At 35.8% G+C, this 20,018-nt stretch overlaps 2 protein-coding genes across 4 annotated transcripts in view; one reads left to right on the top strand and one right to left on the bottom strand.

The window, feature by feature from the left end:
* Positions 1–6,590, top strand: part of arhgap5 (Rho GTPase activating protein 5) — a 36,527-nt gene extending 29,937 nt beyond the window's left edge. The window contains exons 5-7 of one of the 2 annotated variants that reach the window (XM_084097856.1): positions 1,965–2,096; positions 4,503–4,608; positions 4,754–6,590. In XM_084097856.1, the coding sequence (XP_083953982.1) occupies positions 1,965–2,096; positions 4,503–4,608; positions 4,754–5,069 (554 nt within the window). In that variant the 3' untranslated portion in view covers positions 5,070–6,590. The remainder of the gene's footprint in view (positions 1–1,964; positions 2,097–4,502; positions 4,609–4,753) is intronic. The other variant, XM_084097857.1, reaches the window with a different exon arrangement.
* Positions 5,868–19,429, bottom strand: abraxas2 (abraxas 2, BRISC complex subunit). 2 transcript variants are annotated; one of them, XM_084097859.1, is made up of 9 exons: positions 19,322–19,429; positions 16,908–16,998; positions 16,141–16,177; positions 15,396–15,462; positions 15,066–15,256; positions 14,764–14,883; positions 12,799–12,883; positions 11,153–11,270; positions 5,868–11,077 (listed from the first exon to the last, which is right to left on the bottom strand). In XM_084097859.1, exons 1-9 carry the CDS (start codon positions 19,391–19,393, stop codon positions 10,608–10,610), a joined length of 1,251 nt encoding a protein of 416 aa, XP_083953985.1. In that variant the 5' UTR covers positions 19,394–19,429; the 3' UTR covers positions 5,868–10,607. The 2 variants fall into 2 exon arrangements, with proteins under 2 accessions (XP_083953985.1, XP_083953984.1); XM_084097858.1 differs by having other exon boundaries at positions 14,764–14,886.
* Positions 19,430–20,018: the final 589 nt, after the last annotated feature.

Genomic DNA, 20,018 nt, shown 5'->3' on the forward strand with positions numbered 1-20,018 from the left:
ATACATATACATATACATACATACATACATACATACATACATACATACATACATATACAAACACACATATACAAACACACACACACTTAATTATATTTAATTATTATTATTAACTAAGTAATATTAATGATTAAAGATTATATAATAGTTTAATATAGAGATACATTATTATTATTATTATATATTGGGTAAGTTACTCTAAAAAAAAGTCAATAATTTCTAGCTTCTAATCCCGATTACTGTACTAATTACTCTCTATAAAAAGTATTGCGTTACTTATTAATAATTACTTTATAAATCGCAAAATAACCTCGACCAGTTGAACAATACAACGATAGACATGAAACTGCTTTCAAATAAAGAATACATAATAAGATACATTTTTTCTTGAACTGACCAAAGTATTTAAAGGGAGAAGGTTACATTAAAGACATACATTTAACATTAGACGTTAAATTTTTATGTTATTGGTTTATAATTCTTGTATAGTCTATACAGTATGTAATACAATTACATCAGAAGTAACTAATTAAATTATAGAAAAAATAAAAGTCGTCCCTTACTTTTCCAAGGAAAAAGTAATTAAATTACAGTAATTAATTACTTAGTGATGCATTACACCCAAGACTTATTGTATCGAAATATTTACTTAATATTTATCTAACTTTAAAGACTAGTGAACACTCACCAACATTCATCAGCATGCATGATGAGAAACAGAAACAGGTCCTGAATTACACAATTATGATCTAACACAATGTAAATGAACCATTCCTGTAAAAACAAACTTGACATTTGTGGCTTCTAAATGGCTTGGTGCCTGCAGGCCTCCATCAAGCTGTGATTCGCACTAGTTATTCGCTTATGCAGGACATTTTTAGCTTAAATCTCCTTGTGACACATTAAAGTGATCTGTTATATTCTCTTTTTTAAACCTCAGAATTAAATTGTCACTACGCTGATGATATATTGAGACAGTTACAGGCTAGCGGTGGGTGGTATGACCAAAATTTATTCAGTGCACTGAGTAATGTTATTTCACAGAAACGGTTTACATCATAATGTAGTTATTCTGCAAATTCAATAAAAAAAAAAAAAAAGGCTTATATATTAAATAACCATGACTATTGTAGATAATGCAGTGAATACAATCATTTACTTCCATCTCGTTTAATTTCTTTCTTTTTCTTTGGAACTTGATGGACAGGAACCAAATGATAAGATTATTCATAACAAATGAAGTCTGGCATTCGTGCAAAAGCAGCTTTTAGCATGTTATGTAACACTTGAGTTAAAACAAGGGCCACAAAACAGTAAAAGCCAAAAAAAAAATGCTGTGCTTAGCAAAACCTTTAAGTTCTTCTTCATTTTGACTTCTTTGTGATGTATTTCCACATTTACTATATTTACACTGCTGTTGCTCTATCGCTATCACGTGTAAATACCATCATACTGGTCGCTATTACAGGAAAAAGGTTTATTTTATTTTGTGGCCAAATTAAATTCATATATCTTTCAAATCAAACACCAGTCATGGCTGGTGAACTGGGTTGAAAATCTTCAGCCGAGTGACCACATTATTCATTCAGTGAGCCATCGTTTGCCTAAAAGAGCCACTATAGGCATCAGTCTGCCCACTGGCCCGGAGCCATTAGTCTTCCTCTCTTTTTCTCTTCTGCATCCTCACGATACAGTGAATTGGGTGCTTTTTACCCCTTCTTGTGTTCATTCAGTGCCTTTGCGAAGAGATCTAATCTGACAGCTGTCATTTCACCTTAAACCCCGCTCTTACAGCTTCTCTTTCTCCTCCCCATCCTTTCTCTTTCCTATTTATTTTCCCATTTTTCCCATAGATTTCCTTCTATTCTGCTCTATCCCGTTAAATCTACAGTATTGGTAAAGCCACTAAAACAAAGGCAGTTGGATTCTTCCACAAGCTCACACTATTTTCATTCTTCTCTCAGACCACAGCGTTGACCTGATAGTGATGGATGTAGCCGTGAACGCTGTGGCTGGGGCCCTAAAGGCCTTCTTTGCCGACCTCCCTGACCCCCTCATACCGTACTCTCTCCATCCAGAGCTGGTGGAAGCAGCCAGTAAGTATCGACACATTTCTCCATCGCTTCCTTTTTTGTCTGAGGTTTGTGGTAACGGACTGCTTTAGAACGGTTTAATTTTACTAGTTACATATTGTTTCAAAACGTTCATTAAAACGGACTGTTGTGTAGTATTCAGTGTAATGCTTTATTAAGCCTTAAGTAATAGGCTATAGTGTGTTTTTTTTTCTTCTTTTTTTTCTTCTTCTTTCAGTAACATTGCCTCTGCCTGATTTGGTCATAAAACCACGGTACATTGGTAGTGTTCGGCACTGTCACACTTCATCTTTGTGTTTTGAGATATAAAATCTAATGTGATTTACCAAATTTAATAAAATATTTGCTGCAGGCTAATCTTCACATCAACTGTTTACACAGTGTCTGGTATAATATATTAGTATTATTCCTGTGATGGCAAAGCTGAATTTTCAGCAGCCATAACTCAAAGTCTTCAGAAATCATTCTAATATGCTGATTTGGTGCACAAGAAGCATTTATCAATGTTGAAAACTCTTAATATTTTTGTGGAAACTGTGAAACTTTACAGGCTGATGAGAAGATGAAGATTCAAAAGAACAGTATTTATTTTAAATAGTATACATAACTTTTACTTGATCAATTTAACGTGTCCTTGCTGAATAGTATTACGTTTTTTAAAAAGAAGCACTTGCTGACCCCAAAGTTGTGAATGGTAGTGTATATTTAAAAAGAAAAAAAAAAGTTCCAATTTTGGAAATGCTATACATCATTTGCACAAAAAAAAAAGACTTAGATTTTTATAAAACAAAATACAACTGTTTACCCACAGTTTGAAACAGACTTGCTGACTAATACATTTTTGAAATTTGATTATTTTCATTATTCATTAAGTGTTTTAGCGGGTCCAGGTAAAAGTAACTGGACCAATTTTCACGTAAGGATTGAGAAGGTTGTAGCTGAAGATCTGGGTTAGCACTTTATTTTATTGCCAGTGTAAGCGTCAACCTGCAGTTGACTCCACCTGTGATCATGTGTCTGACCTCAGCCTCTCAGTCATACATTAGTCTTCACAAGCTGCAGGTGTGCGGCAGCGTGTCAGTAAGACAGCATTCACCTGTCACTTCAGCACAGGTTGCGACTACAAGAAAGACAGGAAGTGTGTCTGCTACAACAATGAGTACAAGTAGAGACCTGCTCGTGCCATTTCACCATTTCAACGGTCGAGTTTTTTTTTCTATCCTTTGTGTGCCCGGTTTCTGCTTTCAACTACGTTCAATATTAATCCCATCACCACACCATCTAATCCCAGCCCAAGGTAGCTGAGAAGTCATTTAAATGCATCTGCATTTCCGTTTGATGCTTCCGAGTGCTGAATCCAATCCAGGGCCCCGTCCTTATTATTTCTGATCCACACTGCTGTAGATAGATGACGTTAAGTGCTGGGATGCTGTTCTCTATGAACTTACTGATATTTCATCTTTATCTTTTCCCTCCCTTCACATATTCTCGGCCAGGCAATTGCATTTTATCGCAAAATCTCTTTTTGACGTTTCAAAAATGATGGTTCAAATCAATCACCTTTTTTCACGCCACCAACACACAGAAGTGTAGTAGTGGGTGAAAGTCTTTGGTACATACTCCAGACACTTTTCATGACGTGAACATAAAATAATCAAAATACAATTAATATACAGTGTACATAAAACAAAAGATACACAATACAAAATATGCACAATACAGTGGTTTCGTATGTGCTTCTTGGTTTTCCATGTTCAGTCCTTGTTAAATATAATTTTGTCCACTGATTGCACATCTCTCTGAATGCTTGATTCTGATAGGTCAATTTACGGTTAACAATTGGGAATATATAAGGATGCACAGATAGTGAAATTTTGACTGATAACAATAATCCAATACTTATAGGTGACTTAAAGCACATCTGTGTTTTAAAAATAAAACACTAAAAACTAAAATCAGTCATTTTAAATGCTACAAGTGAAGTTATGCATCACACCATTATAATGTACAGTATGAAAAATTAATATTTGTTTTAAAGTTCACTATAGATTTCATTTATCTGTGTTATTAAATTACTAGTGTTTACTAGAAATTATGTACAATTAAATATCTAAGAATCATAATGTACCGATATATAATTCATCCTTAATTAATATAATATGTAATTTACAAATATTGCTAGTATTATATGTCTCATCTTTCTTTCTTACATAACTTCATAATCAGGTCTTTATTTAAATATTCATTTATTTAGGAAGTAATAAGCGGGTTCATGTATAAATAGCTAGTTATTATGACAAAATAAACCCTAACAGGAAGGAGTTTATAACTATTTAAAAATCTGTGACGTTTTAATCCACAATATTTCCTCCCTTCTCTAATGAGTTCTCTCAATGTGTATTTTTCTAGAAATCGTAGATCATTACGAAAGACTGCAGGTGCTCAAGGAAATCGTGAGAAAATTTCCTCCTGTGAACTATGAAGTTTTCAAATACGTCATCACTCACCTCAACAGGTAAAGCTTCGGCTTCCCCCTCTTTATTAATGTTTGTTAATAATTTATCCCAGTGATCTTTATTTTTAAATAGGTTGATTTCCAGATTTTTATTGTACCATTATGAAAATATCTTTAGTAATTTGTAACGTCCTTTCTCCACCAGGGTAAGTCAGCAAAGCAAGACCACGTTGATGACGGCTGACAATCTCTCCATCTGTTTCTGGCCTACGCTCATGAGGCCTGATTTTGAGAACAAGGATACGCTGTCCACCACCAAACTCAACCAGTCCGTCATCGAGTCCTTCATCCAGCAGTGCCAGTATTTCTTCTATGGTGGTGACATCACAGAGCCCTCCAGCGCTGAGGGGACTCCTCCTCCACACGGTCACGGTTTGGAGTCTCTGATGGCCCTGCAACTCCCTCCTCCCCTCCAACCACAGCAGATCCAGCACCCGCTGCCCCCCGAACCCCTCATATAGACCCCCAGCTCACGTTCGGCTGCGTGGAAGCCTCCTAAAATAAGAAGTGGAAAATTACTTCCTTTTTTTTTGTACAAAAGATGTGACTTGCAGAAAAGATTTTTTTTTTTTTTTTTATTTCCATTTTTTGTTCCTCAGCCAGACTGGATGAGAGTGAATAAAAGCTGTAAAGAAAATGTCAATGTAAATTTGACAGTAAATGTGCACATTGACTAATTTCAAACATCGTGAACACAAGGAAGATATATTTATGAAACACTTTTTTTTTTTTTTTTTTTTTAAGACAATGGAGCTGTCAGTCACTCACTAAAAACCAACACCACATGCACGGCTTGCCATAATGGCAAAATGTGCCATTTTCCCGCTTGTGTTTGTCCCCTTTTTATTTTACAATGGACTAAAGATATATTTTTAGGAAATTTTTATCTTAAAGACAGCAGTTGTTGTTGGGGTGGTGGGATCCCAAGGCGTTTGGGATTGAACTAACATGAGTTTATAAAATCAGGGGCGCCTGCCTAGGATGCACTTTGTCCTACAGACATTGAACCGGGAGCCCCTCGTACTCTGGAAACCACAGAAAGGGAAACAGCCCACTGCAACCATTTGGCACATCTCAGAGATCCAGGCTTCAGAAGACGCCTGGTCATCTCCGTCTCGTTTCATGTTCGTTCGTTTCAGTTCCGCAGACCACCGTTCTATGGTTCTTTTGATTCATTTCGTGAACTGAATTTGCATGTTCTTTGCCACTTGTAATAACTGAAAAAGTTAACGCGGAGGAAAACCGTAAATGCTTAACTGTTTTTATGCAAGACTCTTTTTTTTTTTTTTTTTTTTTTTTTTTACCTAACTTGTTGAAGGGAACATTAAACTGGGGTAAAATTGTTATATTTGTTTGTGTCATGCCATAGTTCAACTTTTAATATCATTATTTTGGCTTTAATTATTTCCCTAAAATAGGAAAATATAAATATCTCTATATATACAATATATATATAAATATATATATAAATGTCAGCATCATTTGATTGCTGATGAAACAAAAATCACGGGGTACTGGAGCTCTGTATAATCTTGTAAAACATATAATCAGATCTCTGTGGTATGATGTATTAAAATTTGGGGTTAGATCCATTGACTGTACTTAATTCCCTATATGAAATTATTATTATTTTTTATTTTTTTTAATTAGATGGTACTGAATTTTTTTCCACTGTAACAGATGCTGTTAGAAAGCTTGCATTCTTTGTGTGGAATACAGCACAACTCAGAGATGTTTAGCTGTGTTGCAGGAGCTTGTATGTCAATGGATGGGAACAAAAATGACAAGATTTATCTCAATTGACTCACTAAAACGGAGGAAAGGGCTCAATAGGGTAAGTGTGCAGCTGCTAGGATCCCATTTAGTGTAGTTTAAAAAAAAAGAGCAACATTGTTCATATGATTGCCTCATATGATGTACAAACTAAATATTTTAACATCATCTGCTATGTATTATAGTAAATAAATGATTTTGACAAATGATGTTTGCCTGATGTTCTTTTTCAGTCGCACATTATATGAAGAAACAGCCAATGGTAGCATGCCTTTAAAATGTCCCCTGCAATCAGGGTTGCCAGATCTGTGTAACAAAACCAGCCTATTCTGGCCAGTCAAAATTATCCCATTTTTAAAATACAGATTAATGTTAATTGTAACATTTAATAATACATTATTAGAATCAAGAGTTGTTTCCGTTAACATTACTAAAAGGGATTGTTCACCCCAAAATGAAAAATTTGTCATTGTTTCCTCAAACTCATACAGGTTTAGAACAACATGAGGGTCTTTCTTCTGTTGAACACAAAAGAAGATATTTTGTTGGATGTTGGTAACCAGACCGTTGATGGCATCCATTGACTTTTAATACTATTTTTATTTTTTTCAATGGCTACAGTCAACTGTCTGGTTACCAATATTCTTTTGGTATCAATATTCTCAAAAATCTTTTGTGTTCAACAGAAGAAACTCATACAGGTTTGGAACATTATGACGGTGAGTAAGTAATGACAATTTTTTTTTATTATTATTGTAAAATGTTCCCAATAAAATTATCGTACCTTAAGATTGACAGCTGGTGAACAAATCCTTCAGTGGGGATGGTAATCCTTTATTTTTTTAACAGTTAAAAAAAAAACAAAAAAAAACTTTTTAGTATTTGATATTTAGTTCTGATTTTACTCTTCTCCTTGGTCTGTCATACTTTAGTGCACACAAGCTCCTCATCAGTCATCTAGTACAGTTATAGCCTATCATTGGAAGAATATAAATTGGGTAAAATATCTAAACACAAGCATTTCAGTCAAATTTAATGTATGCAATACGTGGGGTGAAAAGTTAAAAAGTAGAAACACGTAATTGGCAACCCTGCCTGCACTGTTGCTTTGGTTTAGACACATTTGTCAGTGAGCGCCGCTGCGGACCTGTGAATGAGGAACGCCACCTTCAGGTGAGGTTATGAACTACACCACTCAATCCAACAGTCTGCGCTAGGCTAGCTACTGCACTTTATTTGATTTGTTTACATTATTAGGCAGAAAATACTATCCCTATATGTTCATGTTTTGTAACGAACATGCTAACACAACTAGCCACAAGCACAAAATTGAGCCTATATGATCAATTTTCGACATTTCTTTGAATGGAAGTCAAATGTTCCACCTGGCTTTTCTCTGGAGTCCTAGTGTGGCTGAAAGCTTTTGCCATCAAAGGTGAGAATCCCAAACGGGGGTCAGCCCTATGTTCCCACGGCCCTATGTTCCCACATTTCTAAGATTTTTTTTTGTTTTTTTGTACGATTTGTCTAAACCCCAGTTACGGGTGGGGTCAGAGGTAGGCCATTTGTGGGAACATAGGGCTGTGGGAACATAGGCATGATCCCTTGAAACGGCCACATACAGTGAAAGGGAGATTTTGTCATAATTTACTCGCTCTCATGTTGTTCCAAACCTGTATGAGTTTCTTTCTGCTGTTGAACTCAAAAATATATATTTTAAAGAATGTTGTTAACCAGACAGTTGACAGCAACGAGAGACTTCATTTCAATTCTGATGGGAACAATGTTAATCACTTACAGCTGCTCGATCATAAGGAAAGAGTCATGTCTGACGTCCAGCTGGGTAAAATGACAATAAAAATGACAAGCACATCATTACTATTTCCCCATTAAAATGGCACACTGCCACATTTTGATTTATTTCGTTATCAGATTTGAAAGCTTCTGTAAGAGGGCAAAACAAAGGCAATAGTGGCAGCAGGATTGACACTGAATTAGTTGTCTTGAGATGTTCAGAAGAGATCACTGTGAACTGACTCTGATTAATCATAAATGGTAAATATTTGTTGAAAAAAAAAAAAAAAAAAAAAAACAGACTGTGTATATGTGTATATATATATTTTTATATTTTGTCCTTAAGTGGCATTTATGTTCATTCAAAACTTTCTAAGGAACATGTTAGTATGATAAAATCACATTTTTAAAGCTCTGAGGGACCGGCTTCCAGCTGGCCAAACAAGCCCATATCAAATTTTAAATGTGGCATTTCTTCACATCAGTGCAATTGTTCACTTTAACACTTTCAGATTTGTGCCGAAAACCATGGTGGTGTCTTTTTTGGCCTTACACATAAAGATCAATGCCAAAGGCAAAAACATTTAAAGCAGACAGTCAATGCAACATGATACAGCTGACTAAAACATCTCTGTCAGTGTACTCTCATTCACACTCATGCCAGGGAACAAACATTTGTTAATTTTTTTTGTCCTACACAGAACTGGAGAAATGTACTGAATGAAAAGTGAGATGTTTTCAGCCTCTGCTAAAATAAATGTCAGAGCATCAGATCCTGAGATAAAACAAAGAAATAAAGAGTTTTGGATTCTTTGGGTGAAAAAGTCCAACAGTTTTCCAAATTGTTTGCAATATGCACTACATGGGTGAATCTCACAAGAACATGTCCTAGTCACATTTCACATATATATGTATATAAAACAATAAAGAGTATGTTTTTGTACCAATAAGATTTTCACGTTTTCTCCCCAAATCTCATATCTCATTACTTTATAAAAAAAAAAAAAAATTGTTATAAAAACTAAATTGTCATGTATTTATACATCATGCTAAACGCTAGTTTAAAACATTTCTGTATTATGAGAATGAAAAATGATAATCACCTTTAAGAACAAAAACATCCAAGAGAGAAACTTAAAAGTAAAAAAGTATATATATAAATAAATGTTAATATCAATATTTTACTTAATATACAATTTAAATAATATTATTTAATGGTAAATTATTATTATTTAATGATTAATGACCCAGACATGTTTTTCTGAGACTCACACACATACAAACTTTAGAGGGGAAAAGCCATTTTGGTTTGATCAGACAGTAAAACATCCTCTAACAGATGACAAGACTGTGCTTCTACCCTTTGAGCTCTGCTGCATATGGCTGAAATCTTTATTTCACATTATCATAGAGTACTAAACTGATCCACCGCTGCACTGCTTTAAGTAAATCGATCAGATCTTCTCAACTAATGAACAAAGGCATGTGGACAAGATGATGAGAGAAAGCAACAGTCCAGGTACTGTAAAAGAATCCTGAGATCGATGATGCTGCATTTTGACCCTTGACCCTTCCAGTTTCTGATTGGCTCCATCAAACCGCACGACCGGTAAATTCAGTTAAAGCAGTTGGAGCGAAAAATTATATAATCATCGGTTCATTCATCAGGACAAAAACGTGTTTGATTTAAGCCAATGAAATTAGTAATGATCTACAGTACGCCATAAAAAATACAAGAAGCACCCCTTATCAAAGTAACTTATATAATAATCATTGACCAAAAATTATCACTTTTTTTTTTTTTTCATGAATAGGCCATTATATTACTCAATCAAATCAAATATAACTAATAAAAACAAAAATAAAATAACTTTTCTAGAGCAAGAACTGTTCAAGTGTCAGGCAGCTGCAGTCCTGAGCACGTATTATAACTGCGATTTTTTTTTCTTTTCTTTTTTTTGTCCATTCAGATTTATGAAGCGAGACAATGAACGAGTCATGGTTTAAGCTTATACAGAGATGTGTTTAAAGGCCGCAAAAAAAGACATCTTTCCCTTTGCTAATCTATTCAAACGCAGATCAAATGAAGGCAAAACAGTGCAAGAGGTAAATGGTGCAAGAACCGAATGACTCCAGTGAGTAGCAGACGCCGAGATAAGCAGGATGCACCTCTCCACCCAAAAAAAAGAGCGTGAAACGGAGAAAAAGGGGGTCCGTCGGTCCACATAGATGGGGACATCATTCCATCGCCACTTCGGAGTCCGTCACGACCCAATGACGTCCCCTGCACAGAGCTGTTAAATGTGTACAACAGGACAGCATTGTCATAACTCACAAAAGGCCAGTGCTTGTTTGTGTTCTGAACACCACCAGCCTCACAATCACGAATAGTTCTGTTCGTTTGTCAATGTCCCCAGTGGTTTGCTCAATCACTATGAGCCCGGAGGGCTGTGGGCATCTCCGTCGGGCCACAGGGTAGCCGGTCGTCCTAATGTAACAGCTTCCGATAAGGAAGGTGGCTGCAATTGCTCACTAACTAAATTTTCGTACTCGCTACTGTCCTCGTCGTCGTCATCCTCATCCTCCTGGCCGGTGGCCTGGCGATTCAGGGAATCCGAGCTTGAGCCGTCTCCGTTGCCCAGGCCCACGCTGGGAGACGGGTGGCCGGGCGAGCCCACGGCTTGGGGCCGCGGTAGCAGTATAGCGCTTGGCGAATCTGGAGGCAGTGTGGTGCTGTAGATCGGAGGAGATGACGAGTTCACGGCTCTCTCTAAACTGGGCTCCACCGAGGGACCTGAGAGCACGACTCGAGTCAGCGAAGAGTGTGAGGAGTCGGGAAGGGCAGAGTTATCGGGGAGGGCAGAGTTATCGGGAAGCGTGACAGCGGCTGCCTCTTGGAGTCCTGTTAAGAAAATAGAGAAGATATTAACAGAAATTGTTTCCTTTTTTTTGCAAATTCGCAGTCATCAGCACATACTTCTCTCTTCCTCAGCGCTGTTGCGTTTCCTGAGAGCGATTTCCTCTTTGAGTTTGTTCACTTCTTCTTGGATTTTCTCCCTCACTCGTTCACTTTGATCCACTTCACCGCACACCGCCTGCGGGACGACAGGAAATTCATAGATAGCACATCCTCAGCATTATGCTAAATATTTCTGACTTTATTTATTTAAAACATTTAAATATTATTATCAAGGTTTGACATTTAAACGGCACCTATTATGCAAAATCCACACCAACCCTACAATAATAAAAATCCACCCAGTGCTGTTTTTTTTATATCCCCACAAATCATAAGCACTGTCTCAGAACAAGCCGTTCTCAGATTCGGGGCAATGTGACGTACATTTGCACAAGCCCCGCCCACGACTGTTGACGGACTGCAGTTTTAGCATAGACCCGCCCTGGGGTGCGTTTCCCGAAAGCATCGTTGGCCAACTATGGTCGCAAGTTCATCGCAATGTCCATTGAACTCTATTGGTAACGAGGGAACTTGCAACCATAGTTGGCTAACGATGCTTTCGGGAAACGCACCCCTGAGCGAGTGAGCTGTACACAGTCCGCTATTGTTTCGACGCCAGAGCAGCTGTAGACAAGAATGTCTTCTAAGCGATTGAGGTGTTTTGTTGTTGGATGTAAGAATGAACATAGCAGTCTTCATTTACTCTCGTTATTACTCGAGGATGGATCTGTACTGTTCGTGATCCAGCTTACGGTCTCCGCAGCGATAGGCCTAACGTTACTGATCACGGCAGAAATGAAAGTGAGAGCGCGCACTTTATGACAGCTCATCGAGTCGTTTTACGGATATACAGTTTACCAGTTTATTAATCACCCCCTGAAAAGATGTGTATATATTTGTTTACTGTTAGTTGTAACGAGTGTTTTGTGTAATTCGCTGTGCATGTTGATAATGAAAGGGAGAGAGAGAGAGTTTATGGATAAGACTTCTTATACTGTGTTTACTGTATTTAGTAAAACTAACACTTCATCTTTTGTGTGATGTACAATAAACTTCACTGAACTCATCAGTATATTTTTGGCCATCATTTGGACGCGGTCGGCTACAACAGGCTTATACTAATAGTGGATAAAAGCAAGATGAAAAATAAGTTATGACCGTAATTAAACTAGACTATACCTGTTCTATATCCTCTGTAGGCATTATTGTCCGACTCCAGGTCGAAATGAACGCGAAATGAAATGAGAGTTTTGTTTTGATATTATCATTCCTGTCCTGAGTGTGAGCATTCGATAAAAGTTTAAACCCTTGATCTGAGTTTGCATGAGATTTGATGTCCACATGTTCTTGTTCAAGAAATTAAAGTGGTTGTAGCATTTCTATTAAGTGGCCAAATATTAAAGATTAAGTGGACATTTGAACTGAATGTTTGACAAATATTAAACAAGGGTTATGCTGTAAAATACAACAATCAACCCATTATCGTTTATCGTCTCGTGAGCTAAGTGTATCATCCCAACCCTAACATTACTTCCCAATGACAAAATTGTGGCCAGTAAAAATGCTGAGTGACTAGTAACTTTGGAAAACCACTAGCCTGTATGTTAACCAGCATCTCCTGGATTGATCTTAAAGTTAAGAAGCAGTATAATGATGTAACTTACCTGCACTCTTTCTTGAAGGGCACTGTACACCTGAAAAATAGCTCGAATGTCTTTCATCACTCCATCCTTATCAAAGAAGTCAGTCCTATAAATAATAATAATTAAAAAAAATTAGCAATCACATTCAAGTATTTACTGCAGCAAAAGTGGCCCTGTTTTAGGTTGTGTAGTTTGCATTAAAAATCTGTGCAAATATATGACCTCAGAGACAGGTATATAAACAAATCTCCTCTTTTTCTGTACTGATAAACCAATATATTGGCAAGACTGACTGATCTGAGAAAATTGAGCAATTCTGAGACTAATTTTAATACGGTTGATTAATAGGATTGGTAATTTCAAGTATTGGATACTACTGCACATTTTCTGTTTTCAAATATTCATGTGTAAAATAAATATTTCTTTAATATTTAATTAATAAATGTTGAGTAATGTTTAATGTCAGCAAATTTGAGAATGTCTTATTTGCTAGCCAGATCTCTATGTACTAGTTGGTCTTTCACTACTTTTTCAGTTAAAGCTGCAGTCTGTAGTTTTTCCTCTTTGTCGCCATCTCTGTTCGAAATCTGCAATTGCAGTTATTCGCGGAATTATCAACTTTACGTGGGTTGTGCCTCGGCACGGCACAGCGCGGATGAATCCAATGTTTTGAGGAGAATGTGCGTCTGTCAATAACCGCAACGGTGTGGATACTTTCATTCGGAATCACAGATTCGACTTTTTGGAAGTATGACCAACATAAGAATTTTCACTGGAAAATGTCGTCTGAACAAGTAAGTAACATCCACTTTTGTTCTGACCAACTAAGGGGAAAATAAGCATTGCAGTAAATCGTGCTGATTAAATCTAATGATCGCTTAACATATCACATCAAACCGTGCAAATTAGCACGGTTTGTTCTCAAATTGAACAAACCGTGTTTGTTCAATTTGTTCTCAAATTGTTAATGTTAACAACATCAGCATTACGTGACAACATTTAATGCCCTTACGATATTTATCCTTATTTTCGCATGAGCCCAGTTGCAGTCTCTTTTTTTCTGTAGCTACTCTTAAGTCTTTTGCATTTTACAACGGGTGAATCTTCAGTTGTCACCGGTGATTGCCGTTAGAACCTTTCTGGATCCGCCATCAAATTGATAATTTTAATTATATCAAGTGCTGTGAGAAAAGGCTATAAATCTCCTCCTCCAACATCTTCACACGCAATATAGCCTACTAGCCAAGACACCGTCTTTATGTGTACAGATGTGACGTAATGACGCAAAGACATGCTCGAATTTCCCGCGGAAATCCACCAGTACCACTGGAATTAAAAACATTATTACAAGCTTACCGTTTTGAATCGAGCTACGGCAAGCAGGTAGTTTTGAACACTGGCTGGTTATGTACTTGCTCAAAAAATTATTTTGGATCATTTTTAACCCAAAAAAGTTACGGACTGCAGCTTTAAAAATACAGTTCAAATATTTTCGGTCAGTAAGATTGTTTGTTGTTGAAAAAAATCGAATACTTTTATACAGCAAGTATGCATTAAGCTGATCAAAAGACATTTACAATGTTACAAAAGATTTATATTTCAAATAAATGCAGTTATATAATAATAATACATTTTATTATTTCTAAATGATTTCTGAAGGGTCATGTCATGTGACACTGAAGAATGGAGTAATGATGCTGAAAATTCAGCTTTACCATCACAGAAATAAATTACATTAAAATAGAACACAGTTCATTTAAATTATAATAATATTTCATTATATTATTTTTTACCATCTTTAACATATTTTTTTTATCAAAGAAACAGCCTTGTTGAGCATAAGAAATGTCAGAAAACATTAGAAATCTTACCAACCCCAAACTTTTGAACAGTAGTGAATAAAACTAAATAACGCAATAATTTTCTATAACTACATTCCGTGACATGGCTAAAATAATATTGAACATTGCAGTCAGGTTGCCTCACCCATGTTCTTTAATGACACTGGCGTAGTTCTTGGAGGTGTTCGGCACAGATGAGACTTTATATTCCTGTTGACTGGTGTTGCCCAGGTTTGGGATGCTTAGAGATATCTTCTGATTATATCTGCTGGGAGAAATAGCAAAATTACAACAGAAACACACATATCAGCTACACAGCACCATTTGTAAACATTATGCAAGGTATTATGCAATAACAATAAAAGAGAAACATCTAAAACAGTTCAAATTAATCATGATTTTGTCTTGCCCCACTCCATAACTTTGTATTAAACAGCTTGTACATACTTTCTGTTGGGCCTGAAGAGCACATACTCCAAAGCATGAGTGGAACTATTGGCTGTGGAGATGAAGCTGAAGAGGAGGAAGACCAGATCTGGGATGCCAAGTATATTGGTCAACTGCTTATGGATCACCTGCTCCCTGAATGACATCTGCTGTTGGGTGTTCCTTCGAAACCGGTACCAGCCGATAACATTCTGCACAGGAAAAGAAACATTGTATAGTGGGTCGGCTGAATTAAACACACAATGCAGGACATAGAACCGGTCACGGTACCAGTTGATAATGTATTTTTCTCTCGCACATTTTTATGCATATTTCATGGTAACTGCTTACTTTTCTTCTATCCTTGAGGATTCTGTTGAGATTTTCTTCATTGACGTTACCTGCATAGTCATAAAAGCTGCAATATGCAAAACAACTGTAAGTTTGATTTGAGAGAAAGAAAGAAAGAAAGAAAGAAAGAAAGAAAGAAAGAAAGAAAGAAAGAAAATGTATGTCTCTTATAACATTCAAAAGTTTGGGGCAATACAATTTTAGAAGATTTTTTAGAAGAAATTAATACTTTTAGCAAAAAGTAACAGTAAAGACATTTCTATTTAAAATAAAAGTTGTTCTTTTGAACTTTCTATTCATGAAAGAATCCAGAATTTTTTTTAGCATGGTTTCCATAAAAATATTACGCAGCACAAACTGTTTTCAACATATTACATAATAATAAGAAACGTTTCTTGAGCATCAGATCAGCATATCAGAATGATTTCTGAAGGGTCATGTGACACTGAAGACTGGAGTAATGATACTGAAAAATCAGCTTTGATCACAGAAATAAATTACATTTTAAAATATATTAATATAGAAAATAGTTAAATTGTAATAATATTTCACAATATTACTGCCATATTATTTTTGTTCAAATAAATGTGGCCTTGGTGAACATATTATACTTCTTTCAAAAACATTTTTAAAAATTGTACAGACCCCAAACTTTTAAATGGTAGTGTATATTTTTATAACATAATAAATATTTAAGAACGCATCTACTCCATGTAATCCAAGTACTGATGCAGGACGTTCTTACCTAAACAGTTGTGCACAAGGTTCATGATTATGGACCTCTGAAAGGCAAGTAAATGCAAGTGATTAATTATATCAACATCTGAGTAAAATAATCATGCTGTGAATGTTCAAAAGGTCTAAATTTAAATATTCATATGCATACAGACAACATTAACCTTGGAATGGACAAAGAAAAATATGCAGGCAGTATGCAATCATGAACAGAGTCTAGAGGACAACATGACCTTCATAATGACTTCTTACTGCAAATATAAGATACTATCCGTGCCCACTTTTAATGTTGTGGACCCTTTGTGAAATTCTTTGTAAAGTGATCAGAGTTGAAGGGGTCTGGGAGCAGCGCCAAACTCAGAAACACAATCTCTTAATGTTGGAGAGGAGCTATTTCCAGTATTTTGGAGCAAAAAAAGAAAAGGTCTATGATGTTTCAGGCTTCATCTCTCAGGACTTAAGACTTTACTCAGAAATACAGGCTGATACAAACTTTAAAAAAAAACACAAATCCAGTCAAAAGTTGAGTGGCTTATCAGGTTATTGATAACCAGGGCAGTTTGCTACAGTACTTTGGATGGTTGAGAATGAACAGATTACATCAGCCATATCTTGAACTGATAGCTCAAAGCTGCTCGCACAGGAAGGCCATCACGTCCTCACTTTGAAACATGTTATGTCTGTGATCTGAGACTGGGATCAACTGAGGATTTCAGAGATGAGATTGATGAGTTACTAAAATGGTCATGAAAAAAAAAATATCAAACATGGTTTTACCTATTACACTGAGGAATTCTGAACTACCGATGTGTGAGTCACTGATGCTTAAAGTTTCCTCTTGTCTCACTTCTCCCAACAGGAAGCCTTCCTAAAAGAGTCAATAAACAATTTTGCTGTTCCGTTAAAATGGCAATTTAATGGAAAATATAGTGTAGTTAGTGAAATCAAAATTGACAACTAATTTTTTTTAATGGAATATTGTAGTATTTATTATAAATGATTTACCTGTGCACATCATTATTATTTATTTTTAAATACAAGTGCCCTCTTGATCTTTAATTAAAAAAATCACTTTCCCTCCCTCTCGCAGAGACATCTTTTCTCTTCTCTGATGATGCGTTTACTGGCGTGAGGGCGGGGCAACCTTTCACTCACATGACATCACAGCAATAGCAAACCACAACCATCTAACAATCCAATCAATTCCCAATGGACATCATATTTTTTTCTTGTTCAAGAAGACATTTAGCTAAAAAATAAACATCATAAAAGAGAAGACAAGTCTATTGCAACCTTAATATTGACATAACTGAATAGGCACCTTCCACAAACATATTTTGTTTAAAAATTAAGTATTCATTACTATCATTATTTTTTATGACAGCCCTATTACTACATACAGTCAAAAACCCTTGTTTGATTTAGCAATTTTCTAGCAATAGACATAAAAAATATGCTGTCACTCAGTCTAGGCTCCCTGGGTTCAGTTCAATTCAAGTTTATTTGTATAGCGCATTTCACAATACATATTGTTTCAAAGCAGCTTTACATAAAATGCTTGTTTCAATGTAACAATTAGGAAATATTCTGTGATCAGTCAGAGAAGAGTGTGTCAAAGTAATGGCAGTGATATACAGTTAGAAGAGTGGTTAGAGGTTAGTAAACATCATGTATTCAGTTAAGAAGACAACGATTTTGTTAGGCAGTTATTGAAAAACTACTACTAATAATAATAAGGTACTATACGGTTATCCGGACCACACGTGACCACAACCGAGCGCTCTTGTGTGGGTCGTAACCCCAGTGACGGGTAGGTTTAGGGGCGGGGTTGGGGTAGGTCATCACATGTGGTCTGAATAACCATATAGTACCAATAAGAATAATAATATTGTTAATAATAAAAAAAAATTGATTTTTTTCTTTTTCCTTATACAGTAACAGGCCAAATGCCATTTAAAGGAGGATACAGACATGTGACGTGTTTAAAAAAACAAAAAAAACATGAAATTTGCACCTCTAATGCTCATGATATACCAAAGTGTACATGTTAGTCGAATGTGACCTGAATTCATGCAGTAAATATATTAAAAAAAATAGTTTGTATAAAGAGGTCTGAAAAAGAGACATTTCACTGCTGCAACGAGAGAACAACAGAAACACTGTTCTCCAGGCACTTCACCGGCTGTTTACGTGTTCAGTTTAAGAAACTAGATCACACTGAAATTGCTGATTATGTTTTCCAATTAGCGTTAAAATAAAATTAGGTCATGAAGGTGGTTTAGTATCAAAATCCCATATATAAATATTATAGGCTAGATGTTGACAGTCCATCCCATAAACACGTTCAACTAGTTCAAATTGGTTGGCATTTAGATATTCAGTAAGTAAAAACTACAAAAAAACGTAATATCTTTGACAGGTTGAAAACAGGTTAATCATAACACCTGACTAACCAGCTCAAAACAACTATGCGAAGCCTGCAGGGTCAATGACAGATCACCTACTTCCTAATACCAGAGAGAATGACACAAAGAGCAAAAAGGCTATACAAATGACCATTATCATGTGTAAATACTTCATTCAATATGTCTGTTAGACATTCAAGTTTGCATTTGACAGTTGTTGCTGACAAACAAGTTAGCCGGTCAGCTAATGTGACTATTTTAGACGCATTGATGTCTATAACACTAACTAGACGAGATTTAATTCACTGAACGCTATCAGGTAGTATACATTTATGAAAGTGAGCGATGTTAAACTAAATAAACGGCAATGCCACTTTCTGACAAGCTTGTAAAATCCGTCGGCTTGTGGGTTTGCTAGCTGTCACCCAGACTGCGTCTCAAAACATAGTAAGCTGCCTACCTAGACCGCATTTTGTTGACCATTAAAGGCGCGTTCTGAGACAGCTCTATTAGACTCATGATATCTAAAATGCCGCAGATATGAAATACTTCAAAAATGCCAAAGACACGACATGCTGAATGTTCAAATGTACCCGTGATGCTAACGAACGCTGTCTAGATAGACAGCTCGCCAGGTTTTGATACATGGCCATTCTGTAGCCACACCAGGAAGATGACACCGGGAAATGAATTAATTCTGATTTGATGGAATAAACTGTTTGTTGTTTCGCTATGCGATCGTGCACTTAAATATTTAACCTCAAAGTCAGGTGGCATAGTACTTACATGGTCAGAATTGCTGTTGGCACTGTGATAACACACAGAACTAAAAGTGTATCCCGAAATTGACGCCGCCATGATGGAAACATATGCGCCGAGCCCACAATCCTTTGCGCACGCACTGTACATCAGCCTGTCCCAAGAATAAACAAACCCTCTGTTGGTGTAAATTATCATATATTTGTTTCTTTTCTTTCTCTTCCATTTCTTAGGAAATATTTCTAAATAGGTTATTATGGCTTCTTTATATAATTTATCTGGTAAACTATTGAGCCATAAGATGTTTGTTGCTTGAAAGATTGTTTGTATGTTAGTGTATCCTCTGTAAAAAATGCAATAAAAAAGGGTTAAATATCGTAATGCTGACCCTAAAAATTTAACAGGCTTTTTATGTTTGACTGGATGAATTTTGAAAACGTTATAAATAAAATATATAAATAAAATATATAAATAAAATGTTATACATAAAATACATTTATCTTTTTGCAACAAAATATTTACCTTAAAATTATTAAACCTTTATTAATAAAACGTTATTAAACATACATTCATATACTTACTTGGTATGTAAAGCATAGTATTTACCTTACAATTATTAAAACGTTATAAATAAAACGTTAAAAATAACTTGTATCTGCTTGTTTGATGTAAAAAGCATAATTATTAATGGAACCACCAAAACAATAATAATTTCTTTCTCTTC

This window comes from Abramis brama, assembly GCF_963993115.1.
Source record: "Abramis brama genome assembly, chromosome: 21".
Lineage (NCBI taxonomy): Eukaryota > Metazoa > Chordata > Actinopteri > Cypriniformes > Leuciscidae > Abramis > Abramis brama.

Excerpts from the sequence above, each read along its gene's own strand:
- abraxas2 (XM_084097858.1), bottom strand. The coding sequence starts at position 19,393 with ATGGCGGCGTCAATTTCGGGATACACTTTTAGTTCTGTGTGTTATCAC. Across the intron at positions 16,999-19,321 it reads CCAACAGCAATTCTGACCAT|GAAGGCTTCCTGTTGGGAGA; the intron begins GTAAGTACTATG and ends TGACTCTTTTAG. Across the intron at positions 15,463-16,140 it reads CCTTGTGCACAACTGTTTAG|CTTTTATGACTATGCAGGTA; the intron begins GTAAGAACGTCC and ends TGCATATTGCAG.